The sequence below is a fragment of the Eleutherodactylus coqui genome, chromosome 4, assembly GCF_035609145.1.
Source record: "Eleutherodactylus coqui strain aEleCoq1 chromosome 4, aEleCoq1.hap1, whole genome shotgun sequence".
NCBI classification, from domain to species: Eukaryota; Metazoa; Chordata; class Amphibia; order Anura; family Eleutherodactylidae; genus Eleutherodactylus; species Eleutherodactylus coqui.
The window spans coordinates 192,868,980-192,891,068 of NC_089840.1; the positions used below are offsets into that span (position 1 = coordinate 192,868,980).

At 42.3% G+C, this 22,089-nt stretch overlaps 1 protein-coding gene across 1 annotated transcript in view; it reads left to right on the forward strand.

The window, feature by feature from the left end:
* SYNPO2L (synaptopodin 2 like) overlaps positions 1 to 22,089 on the forward strand; it is a 99,096-nt gene that overhangs the window by 16,597 nt on the left and 60,410 nt on the right. Inside the window, exons 2-3 of the mRNA XM_066600499.1 lie at positions 12,543 to 12,694; positions 20,853 to 21,532. Coding sequence (XP_066456596.1) covers positions 12,543 to 12,694; positions 20,853 to 21,532 — 832 coding nt within the window. The remainder of the gene's footprint in view (positions 1 to 12,542; positions 12,695 to 20,852; positions 21,533 to 22,089) is intronic.

Sequence of the window (22,089 nt, forward strand, 5' to 3'; positions counted from 1 at the left end):
CTTCATCCCCACCCGAGACTCCCTTCATTGTTCTTGCAGCCGAGGGATTTCGGGGCTGCAGTGTCAGTGCACTGCAAGATGCTGCAGCCAGCTGGGTAAAATCACAAAAGATAGCTGCAACGTGCTCATCGGATATCTGGTATATCGGCCATTATGCATATGGTTGTTTGAAGCCACCTTTAGACCTGCACGTACAGAATGCTGCAGAAAATTCCACATGTCCTGAAGCAAATATTCAACCCATGGATAAGGTCTCTAATTAATGGCTGTATATTTTAAGGGAACTTATTGCTGTACATACCTCTAAGGGCAGCCACACATGAAAGAGGGGAGAGGGACTTGTTATTTGTACAGCACCAACTTATTCCACACCTCTTTCAGGTAATTTATTTATTAACCCCCAGCAAGCTGGGTACTCATTTTACTGACCTCAGAAGCATGGAAGCCTGAGTCAACCTTGAGCCAACTACCTGAACCATGGGGGAAATGAACCTGCAACCTTTCCTGAGCGAGAGCTTAGGACTACATACTGCTGCCTTAACACTCTGCACTACACGAGGATATATGCAGCTGCAAAATCTGCGTGTGAATAAAACCCATTGAATTAAATGGGTTCCTTCACATGTGTTTTTTTTCTGCATGCATTTTGAGCATGGGGAAAAAAAACGCACTAAGCTCTATTTTATAGCACGATTGTGCACAGAAGGCTCCTGTCTATCCAAAATGGTGCAGTGAATAGCGCGGTCTCATAGGCTTAAACGAGAACACCTGGGCCTACAAAATTACCTGACCCGTCTACCGAGTCAGCTTACCCACTTACTGAGTAGGCTGCCCCGCCTACTCTAACATGGCGCTGCCTGGACCAGTGGTGCCCGCAGCACAATGAAGTATAGTAAAACGCGCCGATACAGGCGCAATTGCCCACAATCATTCGCCCTTCACAACACATATACGTCTCACGATAACGAGCATATATACATTTACGCCCGTGTGTGGCCGCTCTAAGACTTGTGCCAAAGGAACCTCTTTGCATGCAAAAAAATGCTCTATTTTCCTGCATATTTGTGCACAAAAGTAGCACGTATTGAATTAATTAACATAGTTGCCCATTTCAATGAATAGGAGCATGGTTGCTGTTTTTTTCTGCTCACAAATGCACACGATTCACTCATGCAAAAAGTACAGTAAGAAACACAAATACGCAACTCCCATTGCGCAAAAATGTAGAGAAAATGCACATGTAAATACAGTCATGTGACACTGGCCTTAGGGCTTTTACCCACTAGCGTTTTTTAACGCTGCGATATCGCAGCGTTTTTTTTTTTTGCTGAAAATGTCATTGGGACTTTCTAATACTAAAATCGCATCGCACAAAAATCGCAGAAGTGCAAACGTGATTTTTGTGTGATTTTAACATTAGAAAGTCCCATTGACATTTGCAGTAAAAAAGCGCAGCGATATCGCAGCGGTAAAAAAAAAAAACGCAACTGGGTAAAAGCCCTAAACATGGATTTTGATGCAGATTTCCTTAGGCCAGCTTCACATGGGCATATTAACACGTGCAAAATATGCAAGCAATATACAGAGAATAGAACTGCCTCCTCTCCACCCCTCGGCACTATTTGCAATTAGAGGGGGTAGGGCGGAGCTAAGTGTCAGGACTTAGCTCCGCCCCTCCCGCCCACTGCCATTGCAAATAGTGCCGAGAGGCAGAGAGGGGGCGGGAGCTCAGAGCACTGCTCCCGGCCCTTCCAGCCTCCACCCCCCTGCAGAGAGAGACGCCGTATATCGGCCGGCGTGAATACCCGGCCGATATACGGTTGTCTGAATAAGCCCTAAAGGACATTAATAAAGCGTGCCATCTTTCTTAGTTAGGCTTCTTTCACAGGGGAGATGTATCCTTATGCTGGCAGCATCGCGGTTAAAAATCAGGAAAATGCCACAATCAAGTTGTGACTAAAATTAGCGGTTTCTCGTCCATTCACATGGCCAGGTGCGGCGTATATAGGCGCAGCCCGGAATTCCCCTGGTCGGCATTAATCCACACAATGACTAATGCAGGAATAAAGTCAGCTAACATGTTTTCCCAGCGTTGGCCGCAGCTAAACTCCCTCCGCCTCCCTTTTTTCAGCACTTCCTATAAAGCCAATGGGAGCCGCCAGCGTATATTGGCCAAACAACAGGGCAAGACTTAGCCTTTTTTCGTCTGCATATAAAATCGGTCGCTGTTTTCAGTAAAATCGCTCATCTGAATGAATACATTGGAAGCCCATGCTTCAGATGGTCACAATTTTTTATCGCGGCTAAATTAGCCATGTAAAGACGCTTGTGTAAATAAGGCCTAAGGCCGCTGTCAAACAGGTGTAAGCACATTTACATGCTAATTTGCGCCGCATATTTGTGCAATGGGTGTTGCATGTTTGCACGTATATGTGCGTGTTTTATTGTTTTTTTTCCCACATGCAAACCGTGTATGTTTGTGTGCAAAAAAAATATGCAATCATGTTCCCAATCATTGAAATGGCCAAATAGTGTACCTAATTCAAAACATGCCCTCTTCCTGCGCAAATGCACAGGGAAGCAAAAAAAAAATGCATACATGTGAACGAACTCACTGAAATCAGTGGGTTGTAATCACTGCATATTGCACACGGAAAATGTGTGTGCAAATAATTTTGTGCGAATCCGGCCTTAAAAAATTGGTAAGAGGTTCCACACCTGTCCACAATTTGTGCCTGATATGGCATCTCAATCTATTAAAGTGGGTGGAACAGACCTGCAATACTATGTACAGCCTGTGAAGAGGTGAGGCGCTGTTTCTGGGAAAAAACAGCAATATTTTTCTAACGTTGTACAGACCCTTTAATTTCTTACCATAAAACAATTTCCTCTACTAACTGAAATGTATATAAATGCAGTATGCCTAGTATATATAATGAATAAAAACTAGCAAAAATAGTTATTTGAGGGTTTTACTAGGAGAAATGAGCTGAGGTACAAGATGATGTTCCTAGCTTTACGCCACCTTCACATATGGTAGAAAATGGCAAACACGTAAGGATTACCCTGGAAAACTGCACTGGCCAAATCCGCAGTGGTGCAATTTGCCCGTGTTTTTTTTTTCTTTGTGGATCTGCTGCAGAGTTTAACCCTTGTATTTCAAGGCTTCAATTCTGCAGCAGAGATCCGCAGCATTAATACCGTGTTTCCCCAAAAATAAGACAGTGTCTTATATTAATTTTTGTTCAAAAAGGTTTAACTTTTTTACATGTATACCTGCCTGGACACAATTTAAATTGACTTTTTTTAATTAACTGTTAGCAGGGCTTAATTTTGGAGTAGGGCTTATATTTCAAGCATCCTCAAAAAGCCTGAAAAATCATTTTGCATTCTCAAAAATTCTGGAAAATCATGCTATGTCTTATTTTCAAGGTGTGTCTTATTTTCAGGGAAACAGGGTAGGCATGCTGCAGTTTTAGCATCCACAGCCTTTTGAAAAACTCTCCGGATTCGTTGTGGAAATTCTCTACGCAATGTACAAGAAAAGAGATTTTTTAAATCTCCTCCGCATGGCTTGTACTGTAAATGCTATAGGATGTCTGCAGCGATTCTGCAAGCAGAAATTCCTCTGCATTTCCGCACATGTGAATTTCGCCTTACTTGTCTTCCTGCTTTTTCAGGTCAGGAACATGTAAGGTTCATTACACTTCGTGAATCCCTTTTTCTGCTTTATTACTAGCAGTTCTGTATTTTGCACTCAGTAGTGTAGCTATAGGGGTCACAGTTGCGACCTGGGCCCTAATCCAGGGGGGCAGAGAGGCTTCCCTTGCCACTGCAGCACAGCAACTGTGATACAGTTCCCACCTAAAGCACAGCCACCTGAGATTGTTGTATCTTGTCTCCACCATGAAGAATGGGTGGTGACCTAGCTTGTGTATGATGAGTTATAGAGGACCGTTAGGTGACGCCCACAGCAGCCGATTGGCTGATGCAGGGCTGCTGCTGGCATTTCTGCTGTTAGTGCATCTCTCACTGCTCCCTGAGCCGTGGCACTTTCCCTATGCCAGACAGATGGCAAGATGCACTCTGGACACCCCTTTATCACTCTGATGGGCTGTTTTCCAGCATGTCCCGTTGACCCTCCTGTCAGTCACCCCACTGCTCACCCATCTTCCCTCCTGGCTGCAGTGCTGAGTGACCCTGCAGGCCTCCTGTCTTTAAATTTCCCGCTCAGCCATCTCCCCTCCTGGCTTGCCGCTGCCTTCTTCAGCAGAATCGCTCCATCCATGCTGCAAACTTGAGAACAAGCTCAGTGCAAGACCCGCTGGGGTACAACAGGACCATCCCCTGCTGGCGAGACTTAGAGTGAAGGAGCCAATATGCTAGATCGTAGAGCACCAGGGTAAGTGACAGGAGGCGGCAGCTGGTGATCAGCCTTGCAGATGGAGAACTGGAGCACCACTCTGGGGACACTTACTCACTCGGCCCTGGAACACACTTCCATTATCCAATCCACTGCTGGGGGTGTGAGCTAGCCCTTCCCTGTCAGAGACACAGCCAAACCCTTGTCTCCACCCCTAAGTTCTGGTGGAGACAAGATACAACAATACCCAGCCACCCGTACCACAATTCTGGGCTGTTATCTGCACAGAGCTTATCACATCTTTTGATTCCATGTCTCGCACTGCTGCTAAGAGCCCGGCTCGTTCTCTAGCAGCGTGTTGTCAGTGCCGGTCAAGCTGGTGGAGGAGTCGGGTGCTTAGCAGCAGTGTGACACCCAGAACTGAAAGAGGTACTAACCTCTGTGCAGATAACAGCCGGCGTTGCAGTGCACAAGGGGCGGTATGGACTGTGCTGCTATAACCTGGGTATGTCCTGTATATGATGACTAGCTGAAATACCTGGCCTCGTCTGAGTTAATTTGATACAGGTGTTGACGAATTTGCACAGAAAATTTTATGAGGTCAAGGTTACTTTAGAGTAACCGAGGAATAAAATATGTATACACATAGAGGAGCGTTAGATTCTCCTCAGCCTGCATGTATGGATCTCCCTCTGCAGAATCTCCCACTCTCCTCATTTAGGACCTAAAGAATGCTTGCACAAAATTTCACGCTTGTACGACACTGAGAAGTTACATTACATAGGCGTACCAATACTTTTGCACTTAGCATTGAATAATCGAGTTGTGACCCCTTTACTTTTCCTATTTAGGACCTAAAGAATGCCCGTTCCAAATGTCATGTTTGCACGACATCAGGAAGTTAGAGAATTAGATTTCGTACATTATATAGGGGTGCCAATACTTTTGCACTTAGCATTGAATTTTCGAGTTGTAACTCCTTTCTTTTCCTATTTAGGACCTAAAGAATGATCATCCCAAATTTCATGTTTGTACAACATCGGGAAGTTAGATAATTAGATTTGTTACATTACATAGGGGCACCAATGCTTTTGCACTTAGCATTGAATTTTCGAGTTGTGACCCCTTTACTTTTCTTATTTAGGACCTAAATAGAGATGAGCGAGCGTACTCGGAAAAGCACTACTCGCTCGAGTAATTTGCTTTATCCGAGTATCGCTGTGCTCGTCCCTGAAGATTCGGGTGCCGGCACGGAGCGGGGAGCTGCAGGGGAGAGCGGGGAGGAATGGAAGGGAGATCTTTCTCTCCCTCTCTCCCGCCCGCTCTCCCCTGCTTCCCACTGCGACTCACCTGTCAGCCGCAGCGGCACCCGAATCTTCAGGGACGAGCACAGCGATACTCGGATAAAGCAAATTACTCGAGCGAGTAGTACTTTTCCGAGTACGGTCGCTCATCTCTAGACCTAAAGTATGCTTCTGCCAAATTTCATGTTTGTACGACATCCGGAAGTTAAAGAATTAATGGCGATTCAGTGAATGAGGGCTTTCACCTTTATATATATATATATATATATATATATATATATATATATATATACACATATGTACAGCTGGTGTAGGTTATATATCTCCTGCATACAGTGATATGGACCGTGCTGGTGTGACTTGGGTAATGTCTGTATACAATTATTTACGTATAGCTGGTATAAGTTATCCATCTTGTATAGAGTGATATGGGCCATGCTGGTAAAGCCTGGGTAATGTCTGTATATAATTATTTATGTATAGCTGGTATAAATTAAAGATCTCCGTGTATTTAGTGATATGGACCATGCTGGTATAACCTGGGTATCTCCTGTATATATTTATTTATATACAGTTGGTATAAGTTATACATCTCCTGCATACAGTGATATGGAGCATGCTGGTATAACCTGGGCATCTCCTGTATATAATTGTATGTACAGTTAGTATAAGTTATACATCTCCTGTATACAGTGATATGGACCATGTTATTTGTTCTTCCCCTTTTACTACAAGACTACATATAAGGCTATAGAGAAACCTTTTGAGTCACAATTTTCCATGCCCTATTAATCTCTTATCCTAGAGACTTCCCAAAGTCCTAAAACAGAAGAGACACTGTGTGATCAATCCATCTTCAGAATGGCTTTTAGTCAAGGACTATTACAACACTTATATCCAACCTTAAATGGTTTGACATACAGTCATCAGAGGGATCTGGCCGGGGACCAAGTGGTCTACTCAAAATACAATACTAGGCACATATAAACCTAAGAGTGATTGTGTACAGGAAAAATGATCAAGTAGTAATTGAATTCTTTACCTTTTGTCACAGAGAAGAGTATCATTCTGCCATACTGCACCTTCAGCCTCTTTCACACGGTCTACAAAATCACCACTACAAAATGCATGTATGTGAAGCCCATGGCTTCCAATGGGTTCTTTCACATGAGATGTTTTGTAGCCTGAAAGATCCCATTGGAAACCATGAGCTTCACATACATGCATTTTGTAGCCTGTGCGAAACAAGCCTTCAGCATATGGTAAGGGTTGGCAAATACATCATGGACCATGCAACCACTACTACTCCTACTGCGTTGCTACTACTATTAATCCATAATACTCAAATCCAACACATACAATTCCATGGTATTACATAAGGCAGGGGTGTCAAACTCATTTTCATGGAGGGCCACATCAGCCTGATGATTGTCTTCAAAGAGCCGACTGTAATTGGAAGGGCTTCTGTCCACGGGCGATTGTTCATTGCGTTACCCGTGGTGATTATCTGGCTGTAAGTAATTCTCCGCTTACAGGATCTAAATCACGGCATGCCGCGATTTGCCACACTAAGCCTATCTGTCAGATAGGCTCAGCGCAGAGAACTGACAGCTCAGTAACCTCCACAGTGGCCTCAGCAGTAATAGTGACCCCCAGAGTGGCCAGAGCAGTAATAGGGACCCCCACATTGGCCACAGCAGTAATAGTGACCCCCCACAGTGGCCACAGCAGTAATAGCAACCCCCACAGAGGCATCAGCAGTAATATTGACCCCCACAGCGGCTTCTGCAGTAATAGTGACCCCTACAGTGGTCTTAAGCAGTTAAAGTGACCCCCACAGTGGCCTCAGCAGTTATAGTGACCCCCACAGAGGCCTCAACAGTAATAGTGACCCCCACAGCAACCTCAGCAGAAATAGTGACCCCCACAGAGATCTCCGGATGCCTCCTCTCTTCTGCTCTTGCGGAACCAGGGAAGGAGGATCCCGGGTGCACATTGATGTCACAGTGTGCACCTGGGATCTGCGCCGCTGACTGAATACTGGCAGGGGAGCCGCGGCCCCCCAGCTGGTAATTACTGCTGGGATGAGCGTGGCCGGCATGTTCGCGGGCCACATTGAACAAGGTGGCGGGCCACTTTGCTTTGACACACATAACTGCTTTGACACGTGATATAAGGAATCGCACACATTGCATGAAGAATTAGGACTTCTAATATAAGTAAATAATTGTCTGCAGTTGTGTAGATGGGCTTGTTTGCAGCCCAAGACCACGCAGCATGATTAAGCATTATAAATGGCTGAAATAGTGGTATCTGGTAACAAGTTGGAAAAGTTTGTGTATGTTCACTTCACTCATTTATAGTAAGTAGTATTAACGGAATGGCAGGCCTGTTTTCTTTGTTGCTTTTTGTTTTTAATTCCTTTTTTGTTCCCGTTTTTCATTTAATAAAATCTACTATATATCATCACTTGCTGGGGGAGCGATCTCGGCATAGCACTTTCACAAGAGGAACTTAAGACCATCCTAAAAAATTCGCACTCGGTCTCAACATCAATAAGATACCAAGAACTAAATTATAAAATAATCTCCAGATGGTACAAGACCCCAGATCTCCACAAAATTGATCCAAATTGATCTTAATTTAATGTCTTAAAGCGGAAGGTACACTCTCACACATCCTATACTCATGCTCATCTCTACAGCCTTTCCTGTGTGAAGTGCAAAAAATGCTAAATCTTATTTTGAAAGAGAAAGTAATGCTCTCACCAAAATTTTACCTGTTCAACATAATCCCTCTGACCTTAACGGGAAAGAGATATTCGTTACTCCAATTCCTAATTGACGCAGCCAAAATACTAATCCCCAGATGCTGGGAGGAAACAGATCCTCCCAACAACCAGGCATGGCTAAACGAGATCAGCATACTTAGTAGCCTTGAAAAAACAAGACTTCTGCAAGAAGGCAAGGTTGAGAAATATCTTAAAACATGGGCCAACTGGATTTCCTTTAAGAATAAATAACCTCCACCCCTCAGCTAAACCTATTAGCAAAAGTGTATATATATATATATATATATATATATATATATAAAAGTATATATAATACAACGCATTTTTCATTTATCTCTGTGAACAGATCAACAAGCAGAGCTTCTATTCCCCCTCATTCCTGTCCTACCCCTTACCTTTGTTAATTCTGTCTTACTTTTTGTATTTCTATTCATTGATGTTGCAATGCAATTTAACAATTACGATTGTTGTGAGATTTTGGGTGTGCTGTTACACCCGGCCCCCCATTCCCTTTTCTCCTGTACCCCCCTCAAATTTATAAATAAAGAATTTATATAAAAACAAATATACTGTATATCATTACAGATGGGAGGACACAGTGGTTTTGCAGGTTCTCTTTTAATCAGTATTGCTAGTAAATGTGTGTCAAAGTTTGACAACTATCTAAAGTTTGAGAACTCTTGTGTCCAGGAGATTGGCCCACTTGTTCCCTTAAAATTCATCATAAAGGATCTTGTACAGTATCTATGGTAAAGAAAAGAAGGGCAAGTGAGGACAGTTATGTATGTCAGTCATCCAGTGTGTCAGTAAGTGTATATGTTCTATTCCAGCGGAATCATCATTCCTTGAGAGGTGCTGTGTTCGAAAGGAAGACCCTCATTAGTCTGGGCTCTTGGCTACTGGGTGGCCGACCTCCCCTAAATCCAATGACAATGTGAAAAAATGGGGAACTTTTATTCAATATCTGGGAATTCTTGGAAGCTAGAGGAGCTCATAAGTATGCTGGACTACATTTTCCAGTAGATAAGCACTGAATTTAGGAAAAATGCACCAGCTAAAAACATTAGTGACCCGGCAATGTGATCAGGATCTCTATCACTAGTTTATGTTGCCTTCAGATAGTGTAGCATAAAAATATGGCAACAGATTCCCTTTCAAAGGGTTGTACCAAGATATCAAGTTATCCCCTATCCACTGTAGAGACACCAAGAATGGTAGTCCCATGTCCCACTCTGTCTGTCACTACAGGGCACACTTCTTAACTCACAGTGATATCAGAATACTTGGTCAGTGCTTCATTACCTTCAACGAGACCCCTGTTCTCGAGATTGGTAGGGGTCTCAGCAGGGAGATCCCCACCGATCAGCAAGTTATCCCTTATCCTGTAAATAACTTGAAATCTAGGTACAACCTTTTTAAAAGATCCTATTAGCTCCCTGTATTGTCTATTTTATTAAATATTTGTGGCATATTCCCCATAAAACAACAATCCTGTAGCATTTTGTCTTTGTTATTCCTCTTAGAAATTTCTGAATACATTGACAATTGGGTGTCGCCATTCCCTTTGTTAAAGGCCTGTGTCTGGACACAGTCAGAACTAATTGGACAATGTAAGGGCATACAGGGACACACCCCCAACTGGAAACACCCATGTTTGCAAGTTCTTCATTATTTTTGTAGGCAGAACACAGGAATGACAAAATATTTCATGTGGAGCACAGTTATTTACTAAAACAGACATGTTGTATTGTAAACAATACACAAATGTATGACATATGCTTAAATATGTTCAACACCCCCTCCCTTCCCACCTCCGCACCTCCCAAGTATATGTTTGGGGGAAAAAAATAAATGCCATGCTTACATGTTATGTCAGTGGTGTCCATTGTATATATATATATATATAAAAGGAATATGATGTTCTTTAATTTTTAGTGCAAACAATAGCCTAAGGCAGGGGTGCACAAACCTTTTATAGTCGGAGGGCCACATTGCCATACTAAACCACTTCCGAGGGCCGTAAGAATATCCTCATCTGAGACATTTATGGTATATCCTAAGTATACGCCATAATGAATCGAAGTAAGTTCCACTTCCGGGACTCCCACCTATTGGGAGAATGGGGGTCACCTTCCCCCCCAATCTGCACTCCATTGAGGAGGAGACAGTTCTCGTAGCCATTGTAGATGATGGATGTCAAGATAGCGGCATGGCATTTTATAAGTCCTATAAACTACAATGGAGAGATGCTGCCTTTAACTCATACACTAATTTTGCTGAATCTGTAAGTCTGATCTATCAAAGTAACGCATTTTTTTATTCTGCACGTTGTCAGATGAAAATGCACATCTTCAGAATTGCGCTTTTTTGATCATTCCCTCCCCAATTAAAAAATGTAATAAAATATGATCAAAAAGTTTTTTGTACTCCAAAGTGGTCCCAATAGAAACTACAGGACGTTCCGCAAAAAAATGAGCCCTCGCACAACTACCGTATGTTGACTGAAAAATAAAAACGTTCAGGTTGTCAGAAGATGACGAACCAAAATAATTTTATTTCTTTCCAAAGGTATTTCATTTTTTAAAAGTAGTACAGGAAGAAAAAAAAACTCTTTAACTTTTGTATCGTTGTAATCGTACTGACCCATAAAATAAAGTTATCATGTCATTTTTGCTGTAGCATGTAAAATTTCTAAATGGAGTAAAATATAAAAAAAAAAAAAAACACCGCCATCTTTGGGGAAGGGGAGATGTCATGGTTCTATAGCGTGCACAATGTAGAAACGAGACTCCCCAGAGATAGTGGAATTGCCTTTTGTTTTCCATTTCACTCTAGATTACATAGTACCATTGAAAAATACAACTCGTCCAGCAAAAAACATCTACGTCTATGGACAAATAAAAGAGTTATGATTTTTCGAAAGTGGGAAGGAAAAAAAGGACCGCGTCCTTAAGGGGTTAACAACTGTTCTACTTTTTTAATTCATTTTGTAACTGGTCCATCATTATATAAATTGGCCATTACATTGTGTAGTTGTTCCTTTCTATCTGAAAATTTCTGTTAATCTTCTCTTCATTTGGCTCATGTGATCTCTTTATGACCACCTGCGATTTTCTTGTCTCTCTGTGACTCCTAACAGTCTCAGCAACCAGGGTCTCCTGTGTGATAAAACTGCACGGACTGGACCAAGCAGGCTCTTCACAGGGGGGAGGGGAAGAAACTTCTATTATAGTTACTGCTGATGATTATAGAGTCACAGTTATAATGAAGTTATAATGAAAATGATAACAACTGATCCTCCATGAATTTATGCTTTTGGTCTTTAGTTTATTTTGGAAAATATTAAGAGCAATGATAATCACACTGTCCTCCCAGCAGGCAGAGATGGTACTGACTCTAGCTGCCCATGTGATGCTGTGCTGATGCATCAAGGGACTGCTAGCACAGCATTGAAGAAGAGAAACCAAGGGAGATATAAATTAAGATGGTGTCTAATAAGTGGGCCATGTAATGGCCATGTTTCACACCCATCTGATCTACCCTTAGTAGAAAACAAGGTAGCACTACCCTCTTTTTCTATATTCCTTAGTCCTTTAAGGCCAAAAGCACATGGACAGATATTCCGCAGCAGGATTTCCCGTAGAATTTCCGCATGTGCCCTCTGCCATAGGATTGTATTAGATAATGCAATCCTATGCTGACAGTTGCGATTTGACCGCGTGAAATCTTGCGTGGTAAACGAATTGCGGCATGTACTATTTCTGTGCGGGCCTCGTACATAGCAGAGCGGGGAGATGCCGGCAGCAGGTGAGCCGCAGTGGTCACTGCAGGGGCACAGCTCGCATCACACTGCGAGAATTCTCACAGCGGGATCCGACCCAGTGATCTGCAGGAGGCCTATCTCATATTGCTAAATTTCGGAGATAGGGAATCTTGTTGAGGGCACCATATCAATTGTATGAGCTGCCACAGTCATCTGTATGTCCTTGTTTAAAACTAATACTTTTTCTGAAAATATGTATTGGTAAAGTTTTTTTAATTTTAACTTTGTCAATATATTTGCCTCAATATTTTTTTCTTACAGGTACGCAAGCGCAGCAAGGCATGTCGTGGTGGGCTGCGGGAGAATGATGAACTGGTTGGGATCAATGGGAAACCATGTGTTGGATTATCACATGCAGAAGCAATGCAAATGATAGACTCATCAGGGGGGAGCCTTCACCTTCGTGTCAAGAGGTAGGTAGTTCAATAAACTATACTGTATATTTATTCGTTTGTGACATTGACAAACAAGAGATTTATAGCAGGGTGGGGTCAAGACAATGTGATCTGGAGAAGTCAAAAGGGAGTGTGGACAAAGGTGACCATACCTTCTGGGCTTATTTGGTCGTTAACCTGGATCAATTTAGAACGCATAAGACCAAATGTGTATTTGCACCTTCCTACTTGAAACTTAAAATTAAAGGAGGTTCTTGGGACTGAGATATTGGTGATTTCTGCTCAGGATAAGGGATCATTATCAATCGGTGGGGGCCCACTGCTTGGGACCCCCATCAATCAGCTGTCAGATGAGAAGCCATAGCCACTGCACTGCATACCAGGTACAGCGCCGTACATTACATAGCAGGTTGTGCCTGGTATAGCAGCTCATTCCTGGTATTGATGATCTGGATAGGCCACCAAAATGTTAGTTCCGCAAAACCCCTTGAAAAAGAGAATGGTGACACTTAGTTTTGAACTTATTCATACATTTCCAGAAGACATAACAGAGGAATGGCACAACACACACTTCTCATAAAAACATGAGAGATGCAAGTATTTACTAAAATAAACATCAATCCTCCTTAAAAGGGTTTCTGGAGCCCCCAAACATTGGTGGTAGTGGGGTGGTCACATAAGGGGTTAACATCTCCCCCGAAGAATACTCACCTCCCCTGTTGACTCTGTTTGCTGCTCCAGTCTTCTATTTACATCAGCTGAGGAGGTCACATGGATTGTTTACCCACATGACCGCTGCAGCCAATGGGAGGCTGGCACGGATGAAATCAGTGACATCACGTAAACATAATAGGTTTATGGCCTGGGACGTCACCAGGCCTGTTGGCGGTGTGACATCACCTGTAAAGCTGCAGCAGTTCAGTTTTTTTTCCCTTTTGATTTCAGTAGGGTTTTAGAAAAACTGAAAGCAAACAGTAAGGCTTCCATTTGCTTCCATTCTGTCATGTTTCCATTTCTTTGGCTGGGAGAATAGCACAGTCTGCAGCATTATTGTTCCGTCTAAAAAAACAGAAACCTGATGGAATGGAAGCAAACCTAAGAAAAGTGTTTCTTTTATTCGTCTCAATCATCATCATCTGCACAAGTAAAAGTAATTCAATTCAATCATCTGTCTTAAAGAGGTTTTGTATTTAGAAAAAAATAGATCAATACTACTTACCTATTCCTCCCCCATCAGTCTTCTTACCACATCTTCTCCTCACCTATCTTCTCCTGGTTCCTCCAGTCCCCCGGGTCACGTCACCTCCAGCCGACCAGATCCTCTTCTTCCTGTGACGTAGCGTACATTCACAGGAATTCTCCTTCCTGCAGGTCAGTGTACTACCGTCACTAGTGACGTAGCATTCACTATCTAGCAGGAAATGCCGAATCCTAGGCAGGGTGTCGCTGTGAGTGCTCATATACTATTGCCATGAGACAGCATGCATGCGCAGTCCTGACAATAGCCCGGCCTAAGATTCGGCAGTCCCTGCTAGGCAGAGAATGCTACATTACTAGTGACGTAGTATACACTGACCTGCAGGAAGGAGAAAGACGCACATTTTCACTTCATAACAGGAAGAAGAGGATCTGGAAGAGATGTGACCGGGGGAACTGGCGAAACCAGGAGAAGATAGGTGAGGAGAAGATGTAATAAGAAGACTACCTGGGGAGGAATAGGTAAGTATTGATTTTTGTTTCTAATGACAAAACCCCTTTAAGTAAAAATAATGAAAGCAATGTAACTGCTACAAAGTACAAGTACTCTTTCTCCCTGCCAATAAAAGTGTTAAATTGTTTGCACCATCTAGTCTGCTGCCTGGAGTGACTTCCCACCATCTACTTCATCTGCACTGAGGTACCACACTGCATGTTTCAGAGGCCAGGACTACTACCTCCATTTTTGTTTAGTTCTCCAAATTTTATATTTTATTATTTTGCTCAGAACAGGTCCCTACCCGTGCACGAGCTGGCGTCACGACAGACAACATCTTGCCCTGCCCAACTCTGCAGACAGCCCGCAGTGAAAACTGCCAAGATAATTTCAACTGCAGTAGTTTCAGTCCCAGACCTACTCTACCACCTCTCCAGGAGGAGGAGCAGAGCTACTATGACTACCATCTTAATTTACCCTCACTGCTTAAACTTATATATGTACGCCAAAAAACATGCAAGCATACTCCTTTTGCTTTCAATGGCCAATTAAGTTTATATGCACCAAAATAGTACATGCTGTATTTATTTTTTTTGCATGACTGAAAAAAGCACACATGTGACTGAACCCAATGAAATACAGAAAGCGAGGAATTGAGCTAAGCAGCGGCACATGTGAAAAAGACTTGGGCATACTAATAGATCGCAGACTGAACATGAATCAGCAGTGTGATGCAGCAGCAAAAAAGGCAAACACAATTCTGGGATGTATTAAGAGAAGCATAGAGTTTAGATCACGTGAGGTCATTATCCCCCTCTACTTTTCCTTGGTCAGACCTCATCTGGAATACTGTGTCCAGTTCTAGTCACCCCAATTAAATAAAGACAATCTGGAGAAAGTTCAGAGAAGAGTTATCAAGATGGTGAGCGGTCTGCAAATCATGTCCTATGAAGAACGGTAAAGGATCTGTGAATGTTTAGCTTGCAAAAAACAATCCTGAGAGAAAACGTAACAGGTGTCTACAAATGTCTGAAGGGCTGTCACAGTGCAGAGGGATCAGCCCTATTCTCATTTACATAAGGAAAGACCAGAAACAATGGGATGAAACTGAAAGGGAGGAGACTCAGATTAGATATTAGACAGTGAGGGTGATCAATGTGTGGAACAGGTTACCACGGGAGGTGGTGAGTTGTCCTTCAATGGAGGTGTTCAAACAAAGGCTGGACAGACATCTGTCTGGGAGGATTTAGTAATCCTGCACTGAGCAGGGGGTTGGACCAGATGACCCTGGTGGTCCCTTCCAACTCTATCATTCTTTGACTATGAAATCAGTGGCGTAACTATAGGGGATGCAGGGGATGCGCTTGCACCCGGGCCCAGGAGCCTTAGGGGGCCCATAAGGCCTCTCTACTCCATATAGGGAGCCCAGTACTATGAATGAAGCATTACAGTTGGGGGCCCTGCTACAGATTCTGCATTGGGGCCCAGAAGCTTCAAGTTACAGCTCTGGTGGGTTCTATTTGCTCCGTGTTGGATGTGCAAATATTGCACCCGTTATATGAAGAGTAAATGCATTTCTGTGATTAAGCTCTAACTATTAATATCCTGTAGTAAGATAATACATGAGATGAACTGAGTGTTCACGATACTGATTTTTCAATAACAACTATGAAATTGACTTGTAATGCTCTTAAAATGCAGTTTGCAAAGTGCTATACGTCAGTAGATGGCTAAAATACAACGTGTGAAGCTTTTCTTCTGCAGCATACAGCTGCCTAAAGTGCAGGCAGGAGACATAATAGTTTATTATAGCAGTAAAGTCAACAGCTTTACATGTCTGAAAATAGCAGTCCCCTCACCCCTCTTAATCTCCACATGAAGGACTCTCTCTCCACCTGTTAGGGTGAAATAGCATCACCCCAGCAGCAAACTATTGATTTCACATGGCATTAACTGCTTCTCCTGACAGCTCACATGTACGTTGCTTGTTGGCCGAAAGGTAATGCCTGTTTAACAGCTGACTGGAAAATGTGCTTTGCCACTGCACTGGCAACTGATAGCTGCGGAAACATCTCCATTAATTTCCACAGTCGTGAATTTGCGTTATTCTAATTATTTTCCTGCTATATCAAATAGCTAGAGCTTGGTGTATGCTTACTGCATTAATGTGCAATCATTAAAAATAAAATATTATGCAAAGGTGACCTACGACCGAGCATAGAGAAGAAGTTGTATTTGCTCTCAGTGCTTTGTAATTACCAATAAGGGACTCTGTTAGCTCCTATGAACCCCCTTAAAGGGGTTCTGTCAGCAAAATAAAAAAATATATACTCACTTGCATCCTGTCCAGCATCCCTGTAGAGTCTAACCTGTGGAAAGAGAAGAGTTAAAAAAAAACAAAGCAAACTCACTTAATCCCGTTGTATTTGGTCCCTCCATTTTTTTACCTGGTGCGTGAGGGGGTCGGCTCCAGCGGCTCCTGCGCGCACATGCTAAATGGCTGTAATTGGTTAACCCAGTGCCAGCTTTCATTGGCTGATGTGGCACTGGATTAATCAATCAGAGCATTAGCTTGCTGGAGGCAGGGCATTTAAGCCCCACATACAGAAAGCAATGCTCTGTCGGCGTGGAGAAGGATGTGACAGCCTGCAGCAGCGCCGCAGACCATCACAAGGACCGAAACGCTGGCGATAGGTGAGTATTAGGCCCACCTTGAGATTCAGCTTGCAATCTGCTTGACTTGCAAGCAGACTCGTAACCCGAGTTTTATCTCTTAAATCAGAGGAAAAAATTCAGGAGAGAGCCTGCTTGCAAGTCAAAAAACTCGCAAGCTGAGGTGCACGCATCCCAAGGTACCACTATATATTTTTTTCTATGGGGGGACAAAGGAGATCCAATGTTTGAACAACCAGTGCTATCTTACAATAAAAATTGGAGAAGTGGTGAAAAAACAGGCAGGGGCCAATTACAGTATGAGAATGGAATAAAGTTAAGTTGCTGAAAAATAGTGGAGTACTGCAGGTGCTGCTGGTCTAGTGTGCTGTGGGACCAACTGTTTTAGTAAATTGGAGAAGAAGCAGAAAAAACTAGGGCCCATGCGCAACCTATAGTCAATGTAGACTTATAGAACCCTGAGTCCAGCTGTATGTATTTGAGTCAAATAATCGTTTCATAGAAGAGATGCACGGTATAATCCAAGTGATTATAAAATCAAGCCACTAATGTACACACGTTTTCAAGGTACGCAGACTTTCTCCTTAGACAATTCCCATCCAGATACAACCCCGGTCGAACTAAATGGCTCTGCTGCCTCTTCTATCTGGGGCGAGACGGCACACATTGTGTAAAGCACATAGCTACGTACCTCAAAACACGTTACATTGCTGGCTTGATTTTATAATATGAAATAAAACATCACTTCGATTATACATCCCTTCTATGAAGCCATTAGGTATTTGACTCAACATATGTACAAAAAGACTCATGGTTCTATAAGTCTACATCAACTATAAGTCATGCCTGGGCCCTAGGTTTTTTCTGCCTTTTCTCCAGTTTACAAGAAGAATGTAGACATTACATGGAGATCAGATATTTAACAGATCTTTGAATAAAACAGTTATGTTAACATCTAGAAAGAAGGATATTGACCTGTTAGACAAGCTTGATAGAAAGCCATCTTCAAAGAAAGGTGTCGCATCAACAAATCCAACTCTGAGCCGTTTGATATTGGTTATCTGCTCATAGGATTTAGAATGGAACTGAGAAAGTCAAATTATAATTGTGTTAGACCTTTTTCACATCTGTGTTAGAACCTCCGGTCCGGCAGAAAATATCGGAAGTAACATAGTTCGTTAGGCTGAATGAAGACAATGTCCATCTAGTCCAGCCTGTCTATCCTCCTGTGTTGATCCAGAGGAAGGCAAAAAAGACCCCAAGAGCAAAAGCCAATTAGCCCTTTTGGGGGAAAAATTCCTTCCCGACTCCCTAATGGCAATCAGACTGTTCCCTGGATCAACCCCTAATAGTTCCTACATGCCTGTAAACCCGGATTAACAATTAACCTAAGATTTATAACCTATAATATCCTTCCTCTCCAGTGCATGCAGCGCTTTTTCTCTCGGCTTAAAGCTGGGCAGCTGAACGGAGTCCAAACTGACCCTATTATAGTCAACGAGGTTTGTTCGGCACTGCTTGAATCCGTCCTAAGACAGAGCCATTCAGCCATAGGGATTCCCCTTTCCTGCTCCATTCAGAACCCCTGACACAAGTGTGAAACCACTCTTATTCTATCTGAAGCATCTCTGCATTAAAATGTATTATACTAATTTGATCATTTGTTAATGGCTTTAGATTACTGTCACCATAACATAGTTATATGCAAAGTGTTAGCCTGTGGAAGTGGTTAGTTATGGTAAGATTGTTTATGTTTCATGGTATCTGATCATCACATCAGTCATATTAAAACTTATTTTCCGTTGTATCCACGTGCGAGAGCTGTTTGCAGCTTGGTAAAGTCAACATGACTTGGAGCATAGCACACACTACTGAAATATGGTTGTAGGCTTCTAAAACAATACATTGACCTATCAGCTCTACCATTACTTGCTATAAAAATAAACTCACATACTGTCAGGAAATAGTAGGTTGGTGATCACTACTCATGTACTCATTACCCCTGGAATATTAACTTGGGCGAAAATTCACCCAATCAAATTTTCAAACTGGTGTCACCAGAGCGTTATTAATTTCATTTCTTTTATTACAGCAAAATTGTATTGCGCTCTTATATGTATGATGATATACTTGGCAATTCGTGTACAAGTACTTTTGACAAATAAAGTTATTATTATCTATTGTTTTATGTCAAAAAGCAGACCGGGTGAAAATTGGCCCCGATGCAGTATTAACGCCTGTCCGGGAAGGTGTAGTATTGCAGTTACATAAGTGTTTGCATAACTGTCCGTCTCATTGACTGCTCGCGTTGAGACGTCTCACTGTTTACGGCCACAATACATCCATCATATATAATAAAAGCGATTGATAAAATGACCGAGATATGACCAGTGATATCATAGTGGGTGTGACTCAAGTGTAGACTTTTTGACAATGAAGGAGTTTTATTTTTCTCTCAGATATAACATTTTGTTTGGGTTTAGGGAAAGAGGACTTGACACGTCTGTTTTACTGAATACTTGCATTCCCTCTAAAATAATGATGGAAGAACATCTTTACTTTGAACTCCGCATGCACTGATATTTTTTTCCTGTTAACATGACCAACATCACAATGGAACCCAACGGACTCTGCTAAAAGTCATCGGGTTCCATCAGGTGGTATCCATTGAACCAGTGACCCACAAAAGCATTGTGACTTCCATGGAAGCCATAACACTAGTATGAACGTAGCGAAAAACAGGTAGACATGTCATTCTGTTAGGAGTGTTAACAAGGCCTCTTTAGTTTGTTTAACCTTTCACCAAATATGATCTATAATTACTTTATAAGCACGGTAGATTTCTTATAGCCTTCTCTAAGCTCTGTCCTAGATGTGGTATTAGAAGTGCCCCAGTAGATGGTGATCTTCCTCCAGGATTAAGAGGAAACTCCTTGAGTTTAAGTATCCCTTATAGCTTTTACATGAGGTTACTACAATGCAAGCATGAAGTAAAACTTATTTTTAACCAGCAGAGTTGCCTATCTAGAAAAGAAAATGACACATGCAATGGTGAGCTTTAAGTAAGTAATTTGTGACTCAGTGAAAAAGCCGGCAGATGCATACATCAATAAAATTACAAACGTCCCACTGCAGACGTCAATACTATATCAAATGGCAATTAATTGAAGCACTTAGAGTCGTTAATAGGACAAGTATCTTTCATTATAGCATAAAACTAGCCATTGATGATGTAAGTAAAGCTAGTATTTGCATGCTATAATGATGGAAAGCATTATTTATTGCATCTTCATAATTCATAAGATCACACAAAATGCATAAATGGATAGAAACGTAACATAAATTTTTTTCATCAACTTTTAGAAATAGGAAATGAAACAGTCGGTAATGATACCAGTATCAGTCATTGCTATATACCCAGTGAAATGTAATTTAAAACTATCATCTCATAGACTGAATTAATAGAAATGTGTGTTAAATAATCCAGAATAGCATCTCAATGACAGTGACTAACTATAATAGCTCAGAATGGTCAGGGATTATTTCGACTGTTTGTTCCGCAACAGTCACTACTGCTTTCCCTAAAGTTATAGGTCATCGCCGCTAGAACACTCTCTTGGCAATGTCTCCTTCCCTGGGGAAGAGCGCTATTGAGATGAAGAGTACATAGCCAGGACTGTATGTATTTCTTGTATTTCTGCTCTGGAGCTAGTTCATACCACTAGTATTGGAGCAATCTCCTCTTCCGTGCACTCCTCCCAACTAAGAGCTGACTGGATGTAATGTGACTCTGCTTTTTATCCCATACAGGACAGCAGCTGGAGCTCAGACACCTCGGACCCAGAGAGTGTTTCCTTCACCTAGCAGCCCAAACCCCATTAGAAACCCAGACCCCCCCAGCAACTGGGCTACATCCTCATCCGTTTCTACAACATCTACTCAACCTCGACTGCTGCACTTGGAGAGCTTTACCTCTCCTCCAGATAGTGAGGCATACTACGGAGAAACAGATAGTGACGCTGACATCCAAGCATCTCCTGGGCATCTACAGAGTGCCCAACAACATAGCCAACAGCAGGCTCCCCCAGAAAAACATCGCAGGGCACGTAAGAAGAGTCCAAGGTCTCCACCTGGGAGCAAAACGGAAAACGAGCAACAATCTCTATCTGAGATGAGCGGTTATGAAAGTGGTCCTGGTGGTGTTGCGGAAGGTGTTTTACAGTCAACAAGTGGAGTGGCCAAAAGAGAAATAGTATACGAGCCTGATGGCAGAGCTGAAACCCCCTTCTCAGATGTGGAAGGCTTCCAGCCAGCTGAGGAGCCAGAGCAGATATCTAATATCACTTCAACCTCACCTGAATCTATGCTCCTGCCCCATGCCACAAAAACCATCCGAGCTGAGAGACATCTTATCCCAATGATAGGACCAGTGGCACACCCTGTAGATGAAGATCTGACAACCACCTACTCAGATAAAGCCAAAGAAGCAAGTAAGTACTAATTCAAGAACTGTCTCCTAAAATAAATCTACTTGATGCCATGACTGTCATAGAGTTACCGCTAACTACTAGGGCATCGGGGTGGTATGTGTTCTAATATAATTAACTGCAAGTGGAATCCCCACTATAGGGGTTTATATCCTGTTCTATGGTAATAGAAGACATCATCTAGTTCTTGTGGTTTCTCTATTTTTACTTTATTTGTAAAGCCAGATTAGATATCGGCAACAGTCTAAACATAAATCGGATAATCCCTTGAGTAGTATGATATTGCTGTAAGTATTTCATACTCCCTTAAGTGTCTGCTACTGGGACAAAACATGTGAAAAACACCCGTCATTGCAAGATCAACCATAGACAGGTTGCACTTGTATTCCTTATTGGTTCTCCTCTTAGAGGAAAAGGATATTTTACTAGCTAGTAGAATAGATTAGGATCTAGAAATTTTATATAGATGATATCATGTTGCTCTGAAGGTGATTAAGTTTTGACTGTTCTGTCACTTGCTCATTATCTTGTATACAACCAAGGGTTTGTAAATTTAAAGG